Raw genomic sequence first — 8,804 nt, 5'->3', positions numbered from 1 at the left:
AATATATGCAGAAATAGCCCGCTTATGTATGTGTTAAAGAGAGGGGTCTTGTGGGCAGCCAAGTCATTACATGTTTATCAGTCAGTGAAAGGATGAACAGAGAGTGTGATGAGGGAAGATAGTAGTTGGATGACTTGTGGTTGACGGAGGAGAGATAGAAAGAGGAACAGTGTGACGAAACAGAAAGCTTCGCTGGAAGAACATTATGTAGGAAGAATCCTGACCAAAAGCGAAAAGTACGCAGAAGAACAGGATGGATGAGAACCCAGCTGTTCATCAGGTGAGGCTTTCAAGATATACCCACTGTTTTCCATTTTTGGTCTTTTGCCAGTTTTATTAATAGGACCGTGGTAGTCACAGGAAATGACAGAGGGTGGTGGGAAGAGATCAGGAAACACCACAAGCCAGATTTGAACTCGGGTTACCCATATAAGCACCACCAAGCACTTTTAGCAATGTGCTGTAGAGGTTTTACCTAAATTATAAAGTTCTGCTTTATGTCATAAAGATGGGTGGCGTAGTGTTGTGTAGACTCCCAGTTCAATGTCCTCTAGTCATCAACAATATGTCCTAATGCAAGGCACCTAACCTGAGGTTAATGCAAAGGAAAGTTCAAGATGCTGTTCATTTGCACAACTCAATGGAATTCTTGACTCTGATTGGTCCGTCTCGACAGTAAGAGATATTTCGAACCGTCGTCCTTGGCAACACATTTCTCTCATCCAGGTAACTGAAATTGGCGCTACTTTCTTTATATATATATATATATATATATATATACAAAAAAAACTTAGGAGTGAGCTGTGCTGCATATTTCACTTTTCAGTCATTCTTGAGACGTGGGACAAAACAGGTCCTACTGCTATTAGCTTTAAAAATGTTAAATATTTTCCATTTTAAATGTCATGAGGGATTAATAATGGAATGTATTTAACACAATTATCACCTTCAATTTCATTTTCTCATTATTATATCAAATCTGTGTTTCTTAATGTCCTCTCACTACGTCTAAAACAGTGTGTCCACAGAGAAGGGTTCAAGCATTCATATGCAATAAAATGGATAAAAAAAAAATTTTAATGATGAAAAAGAGCTTGTTTTTATCAAAAGCAACACTTAATAATATATCCTATCAAATCCAGGTTGTTTTTTAATGACACATGCATGTTTCACAAGATTTTAAAGTCCCCACTTTTTGTCAACACCGTCAGACATTCAATAAAATGTAATAAAATCAGGGAAAATCAGGGGCAGCTGTCACTCTAAAGGAGTCGGACCCCCTTGCAACAGTTCACCTCTGCAGAGTACATCAGTGTCAGACAGGCTCTGCTAAGTTTTAGTTTTAGAATATTTTAAATCCTAATGTTAATATTTCCTGTGTCACAGCCATGATATGTCAACACCATCTTCCAATTTCTGAGGAAATTATTTGAAATATTTAGATGATTGTATTCTCCTGAAGCAGGTTGTATTAGCATCTAGCATCAACAGAAACAAAGAAAATGGCTACTACATGAACTGCATTGGTTTTGTGAAAGAAATGCCAAATTTGTCAACACCGTCAGATGTCACCACCATAAGATCTTGTGTTCCAGTGATATATCAAAATACTTAAATGTGACTCTTGAATAAAAGCTTCATAAACAATAACATACTCACTGTTTGCTGTTTGTTTTAATACAGTAATTGACTGATTCAATGTATTTGATAGTTAAAATTATTACAAATTCAGGTTTTCGTCACCACCGTCAGATGTGTCAACTCTGTCAGTTGAATATTTTGATAATATTTTATTATGATATTTTATATTTGTTTTGGAATTGTTGGTCACATTTGAAAGTATAATCTGTCTGCTAACACGAGAATGTGTTTTGAAATGTTAAAAACATCTTGAATGCTGTTAAAGATAAAGTTTAATAATATTACAGTCCAAGGTAAAACAAAAAAGCACATTTTGTTAAAAAAGAGAAAAGTTGGGAGGTTGTATCAAAGCATAGCTCAGTAGCTTAGTACATATAAGAAATATATAGTACAAGGTTTTATTTTTTCAATTTTGCACTGTTTTGTCCCACTTCTCAAGAATGACTGTTTTGATAATGTGACTCTCTTCTTTGAACCCAAATAGCATGATTTATTAGTGCCAAAACAATCTGAGAGAACAATCGTTTTTATATTGCTGTAATATTGTTGTCGAGCTCATCTTATTGCTTGCCCTATTGGTTTGTACATTGTAAAGGAGTATTTGTTTCTTCTTCAGAAAGCTTTAAGGCCATAGCAGAGACCCTCGTGAACAGCGTTGTGCTTTGGTCAACTTGAGTTCGAATCTCGGCTTGTTGTCCTTTCCTTTCGCACTAAATGTCCTGTCAGCTCTCCGATATCGTGTAAGCGATAAAATATAAATAAATACATTTTAAAAAGAAAGAAAAGTAAGAAAGACTATATATAGAAAAGATTATTTCAAATCAAAATGTCATATCCATGTGTTTATTAATTTGATGAGAAGCTGTATGTTAAGCAGGGAATTACATTTTCCCTTTAAACATAGACATAAAAGTAAATTTCACTACTGTGAGGTTTATGGAAAGAAGTGTGTTTCTTCATTTTCATTGTTCTTTAGTGAACGTTCCTTGGACTCGCTCTCATTGTGGTTGGATGTTTGACTGCCAGTGTAATTTCAATCCATCAAAAAGTCTATGAGTTATGCATTCCTGCTTTTCCCAGTTGTGCTTTTAAATGGACATTTCCGTACAACACGTCCATCTCAATAAAACTAAGTCATTCGCTAACCTTATATCCCCACAGGAAATGGTCACAACGCCAGAGGAACAGCCTCAACCACATCCAGTGGTCTGCAACAAGTACCGCAGGCTCCTATTGGTTGTTTTTGCCTTCTCTCTCTTTGCAGCTGCGTTAGGTTTGGGGGTCTATTCCCACCTGCAAAAGACTGCAGACCCTTGGACGTCACAATGGAAATCAGGTACAAAGCTAGGAACTACAGTAGAACTGCTGGTATAGTTTTAATAACAGTGGTCGTAATTTCTCTCTCTTGTTCCAGCTGCTCCTCCTTGCCTTTCTCCCGCCTGTCTAAGAGCATCAGAGCATTTTTCTGTTGCCATGGATCCCTTTTCTCGCCCCTGTGACTACTTCCTGTTTGCCTGTGGGACAGGTGGATCTTCCACCAGCGAGGAGAGACACAGTGTCAAGGGGGTCTCCAATGAAGGCAACAGAGAACTGGACAAAAAAAGAGAAGCGAGGACAGGAGGAATAGTGAGGATGAGAAGAAAGACAGATTTCCAAGGAAAAAGTGATGGAGAGCTAGTCAAATTTCCAGACAGAAAGACTGCTTTACTGAAAACTATCAAGGAAATACTAGGTTAGTGAAATTCCACTATGGATATTTTGTACCTGAAATAGAACAATGACACAGTTTCTTAGTGAAAAAAAGTGACGTGACATGTGGCCAAGTACGGTGACCCATACTCGGAATTAGTGCTCTACATTTATCCCATCCAAAGTGCACACACACAGCAGTGGGCAGCCATTTTTTTGCTGCGGCGCCTGGGGAGCAGTTGGGGGTTCGGTGCTTTGCTCAAGGGCACCTCAGTCGTGGTATTGAAGGTGGGAAAGAGCGCTGTACATTCACTCCCCCCACCTACAATCTTACCGACTCTCTAACCATTAAGCCACGACTTCCCCACTCCTTAGTGTCTTCAGTTTCCACATCTGCTTCTATCTGTCTATTTTCCTGAGCCTAAGCTGGTTTTCTGGTCTTCTGTTCAGTCATACTGCTCTGTTGGCTAGTTTTAAAAGAGGTTGTGGCACAAAACGTTGCATTGTAAAGTAAGTAGCAACAGATCTTCCGCATTGTGACAACCATTTGAGTTAAAACGGATTATCGAAAAAGAAAAAAGGGATGGGACTTGGTTTTATCCAGCAGGTGTTGATTGGATGGAGAAAGTCGATTGTAAGAAAGGGGCGGAGTTTAAATGGACTAAGTGATTGGAGAAATCCGGTATAAGTCACTAGAGAGAAGTCTGGTGTTACACTGGAAGATCGAGTGGTGACATTTTGATCATGTGAATACAATAATTACAAAAATTACAATGATAATAAAAAAGAAACATGCATGGATGACTCATTTACAATAAGATCAATAAGATGCATTTAAAATATTAATAGGGTGAATGTCTGGAGCACCAGCTTTAACTAAAACCAGCAAGCCATCTTTGGCTGGTTTAAGTCTAATGGTTGATCTATTTTCTAGCGATCTATATATCGCTCAGACAGTGTATATGTTGCTCTATGTGTCTATCATTCTGTCTGTTGTTTGTTCTGCTGGTCTTTCTCTCTGTCTAAGGCTAGACTTTTTTTTAATTATCAGGCGAGACTTTGTCAACAAATTTGTCGTAACAAACTTTTCTTTTCTAGGTAATACTTGGTTTTGCCTCTGATGAACCACAAAACTATTCAGTAGTCATTTATGGTATTGTATAAAACAATCTAGAATCGTCTTTGACGTTCAATCTGTATGATCCCTGTGTGATCAGAGGCTCCTGAGGAGGCTGTTTCTGTGAGCGCAGCAGAAGAGAAAGCAAAGAAATACTTCAACACCTGCATGGACGCAGAATCCCCAGAGAAAGTGGGTTCAAAACCCTTCCTCACATTAATCCAGCAGGTACACACACTTTTTAGGATGAAGGAAACTGTAAAAGCACTTGCATTGCATTGTGTATTTTGCTCCGATGTTCTTTATCTTTTGATTCTCTCTCTCTCTCTCTCTCTCTCTCTCTCTCTCTCTCTCTCTCTGTGTGTGTGCAGTTAGGTGGCTGGGCAGTATCAAATGGATGGAATCGGACAGATTTTAACACCACCCTCGCCCTGCTAATGGGGCAGTACTCCACATTTCCTTTCTTCAGTGTGTATGCAGGGTCAGACCAGTTTGAAGAGCAAACGGCTTCCAGTCAACACTACATACAGGTGATTACCGATGAAGCTAGAATATAATCAATTAGTAGCATGATTTACAGTTTTCTCAATACTTAGGTGAACAGCAGTCTATGTGGGCTAAACTATGGATCAAATGCATTCAATGACTACTTCTTTCAAATTACATGATTTCTTTTCTCATTCAGACACAACCACTACCGACATTCTGTGTAAATACAGGCCAATTTGCATGTTAACATTGAGTACGTTTACATGGACAACAATACTCCAATTTTAACACGATTAAGACAATACTCTGATTAAGAATCTACCATGTAAACAGATTTTTGATTACCTTAATCCGGCTAAAGTCATATTCGAAGTAAACAGAAATCGAATTAAGACATGTGGAGTATTCCTATTTTAGTCGCATTACTGAAGTGCAGTATAGACATGTAAACACCTTGATCACATTATTACTATCGTGTAGGACTTTTCGCCGCATTTTGCGACAGGATACACACACGGCAGTGGTCAACCATTTGACGGCAAATAAAAGAGCTTCAACACCTCCATCATCTGAATGCACGTACAAATAATTAACTGCACTTGAAGCTTTCATAAAATTAAAAATGAAACACCCAAAACTGTACATGGCATCATCACGAAGGCAAACTATATGTTTATATGTGAAATTCCGGAGGGGACGTCGGATGTCGTCGCCTGGGGGCGTAATGACGTGTGCCATTAATCAAACTATGTACTATAACATGTAAAACGGGAACATGAAAGGAATATTCTAAAAGCAACTCATGTAAACACCATAATCATAATATTGGCTTATTTAGAATAAGGTAAATAATTCGATTACTGATGTCCATGTAAACATAGTCATTGATAAAAAAAAAACGGTTAAACTGAGAACTGAGTTTGAAAGAAAGTGACCTATAAGTATTGAGAAATTGGTCCTAGCAATTATAAAATGCTGTAAAGACCCCATGATATAGTTGATGGGCAAAGTTTTCTTTTCTGTTTTGATGTCTATCATTGAGTTGATTATAATTTGATTACATGGATTTTGTATGGAAGACTATTTCCACCACAGAACAAAAAATAAAAAGGTAACTGTGACTTTTTATCTCACAATTTGGACTTTTTCCCACTTACTATTCTGAATTTATATCTCACAGTTTACTTTTTTCTTGGAATGCAGATTTGCGATTTATAAACTCAGAACTGCTAGATATAAACTTGCACTTCTGAGACAAAGTCAGAATTGCAAGATAAAAAGTCGCAGTTACTGTACCTTTTTTTATATTTAAAGCATAAGAAAAGCTTGTCACAATTCTCACTATATTGTCTTTTTTGCAATTGCAAGTTAATATCTCACATAATATGTCATTCTGAGTATATATCTCACAATTCTGAAGTTTCTTCCCTCTCAGAATTGTGAGGGGAAAAGTCTGAATTGTTAGAAAAAAGTTGCAATTACTTTTGTATCTCATGGAGAAAATAATTTTGATTACCTTTTCATCCCTGAGACATTTCATTGAGCAGTGCTTTCTATTACGCCCCTGTGTACATGAATCCTCAATATTTTGGTTTGTTTTTGAGATTGTTTTACACTCTATATGTTGGTTAAAATGTCCATGTACATTTCCATAGATTGATGAGCCTCATTTTCAATTCCCTATTGATTGGAATAGCAAGACAAAGAAATCCAAAGCTAGTACTCGGGTAGGTATTTTCTGTTCAGCTTAGCAACACACGTGTTCATAATGCATTATTTATAAAGAGTTCTTTGATATAACTTCTCTTTTGCTGTCTCTGTTCCTCTTTCTCAGTATTTGCGTCCATTCTACATGTCATGTGGTCAGTACTTGGCTCTCTTGGGTGTTCCCTCCAATGAAACTACTCAGCACTGCGGTCTTTACATATCTCTATCCACAACTCTGGCCCTGGTCACGGCCCCGCTCCGCTACCGCCTCAGTCAGAAGTTACTCTACCACAGAATTACCATCCAAGAGCTACAGGTCTGTGTGTGCATCTGATTCCCTCTATGACATATATAAATGGATCAGTAACAAATAAGAAAAAAGGAAAATCTTTTTTTTTAAATCTAGTTTAAAACACAAGTGCCACATTCTTAGAAATTCATATGGTTTTGACAGAAACTTTGATCCTTTTTCAAGAACGGCTTAAATTTCTTGATGTCATGTGGCATAACTATTAAATTAAAAGTATTTTCCTTACACTTTGAATACATGTACATTTCAATACATTTGACTATTTTAACTATTACTAATGGTTTGCTTATAAATATATTAATTAACAGTTGTTGTTGTTGCAGTAGCATTATATGATAGTACAACTAAGCCTTGATTTGTCATAAAGGGTCAAATCATGTGAAATCTCTAGTGGAAAAAATATACAGTATATACTAAAATGTATTTGAAATACATTTATTTTGTGGTAAGTATACTACAAATACATTTACAAATTTATGTGTTTTAAAAATACTCTGCAGTTGTACTTTTGGTATACTTAAAGTCTGCTAAATTGGAAAAAAATAATTTGTGAGGAAGTAGTGCTGAGGTCCAACTAAAGATATACTTAAGCATATCTGATTGTGCTGAAGTTGTACTATTGCAAGTATACTTCAGGTACACTTTTGCCCTGTCCAAATACCCACACTTGTGGTCTTTGCACTTGACTGCTTATATGATGTATTCCCTGTATTTGGCCCAAGTGTTCAAGTGAACATGAAGACGGCACTTTTTATTACCTGATGGGACACACTTAAATACACTTCTAAATGTCTGTTCAGTAGTCACTTTAACTGAATGATACTGAAGTTATGAATTGCATAACTAATTAACAATAGTAATAATAAACCCTTCTCTGCATTCTCTCTCTTGTGGCTAAGCAGTAACTGAGTGTGCCTATATGATATACCATTAGAATGTAAGTTATTGGTTACTACCTGCTAGCTAGCTACACCTCACTGACACTGAATGCTGGATACTTTAACTTTCTCCATCATCATCCAGCTCTTTGTAAAAAAATAAGCTTAATAATACATCTTCAGTAGTTAAAACTGCTGTCTTCTCATGGTTGACCTACCAGGCTTACTTGTTGTGTCAGATATTTTGACTCATGTGCTATCCACAGGCTTTACCCTCAATACATTTCTCAATGCCAGAGTGGCACAAGTGCAGTTACGCCCTTTTGGCACCAACTGGCTTGGTATTTTCAGTGTTTAGTCTTTTTCGCTTTGGATAAAAGTGTCTGCTAAATGACTAAATGTAATGTAATGTAAACATTTCAGAAATTAATTCCGAAATTAAAAACATTTGTATCATAGATGTTACGGGGCTGACGAGACGTGAGACGTGCGGATCCATATGCAAAGGCCCGGATTCCTGGCAGCGCCCCCCCCCCCAAGGAGCGGCTTCCAGACGCTCAAAACCCTTTACGATTCCGGAGGGCGGTGGAGTGGAGGCGGAACAGGGGGAGGGATGGAGGGCCACCTGGCAGTGGAGAGACCATGCACTGAGGCAGGACCGGCGGAACAGAGAACCAGGGCGGAGCCGGCAGCACAGGTGGAGCTGAAGACCACCACAGCAGAACAGACGGGATCAAAGATCCCCTTGGCGGAGCAGAAGACCACCAGAACAGGACTGAAGACCACCCCGGCAGAGCAGAAGACCACCAGAGCCAGACAGTAGACCACCACGGCGGAGCAGAGAACCACCAGAGCCAGACAATAGACCACCACGGCAGAGCAGAGGACCCCCACGGCGGAGCGGAGGGCCACCATGGCGAAGCAGAGGACCACTATGGCCAGACAGACCACCACGGCGGAGCAGAAGGAACAG

At 38.4% G+C, this 8,804-nt stretch overlaps 1 protein-coding gene across 1 annotated transcript in view; it reads left to right on the top strand.

Annotated features, from left to right (window-relative positions):
- Nucleotides 1-100: 100 nt before the first annotated feature.
- Nucleotides 101-8,804, top strand: part of kel (Kell metallo-endopeptidase (Kell blood group)) — a 16,349-nt gene continuing 7,645 nt past the window's right edge. The window contains exons 1-7 of the mRNA XM_016256175.1: nt 101-280; nt 2,803-2,977; nt 3,056-3,373; nt 4,548-4,675; nt 4,819-4,977; nt 6,592-6,663; nt 6,771-6,959. Coding sequence (XP_016111661.1) covers nt 254-280; nt 2,803-2,977; nt 3,056-3,373; nt 4,548-4,675; nt 4,819-4,977; nt 6,592-6,663; nt 6,771-6,959 — 1,068 coding nt within the window. The 5' untranslated portion in view covers nt 101-253. The remainder of the gene's footprint in view (nt 281-2,802; nt 2,978-3,055; nt 3,374-4,547; nt 4,676-4,818; nt 4,978-6,591; nt 6,664-6,770; nt 6,960-8,804) is intronic.

The sequence above is a fragment of the Sinocyclocheilus grahami genome, unplaced genomic scaffold (genome assembly GCF_001515645.1).
Source record: "Sinocyclocheilus grahami isolate Dianchi unplaced genomic scaffold, SAMN03320097.WGS_v1.1 scaffold1401.1, whole genome shotgun sequence".
NCBI classification, from domain to species: domain Eukaryota; kingdom Metazoa; phylum Chordata; class Actinopteri; order Cypriniformes; family Cyprinidae; genus Sinocyclocheilus; species Sinocyclocheilus grahami.
The sequence above is the reverse complement of the archived record's forward strand: the minus strand, read 5'-3'. Positions and strand labels throughout refer to the sequence as shown.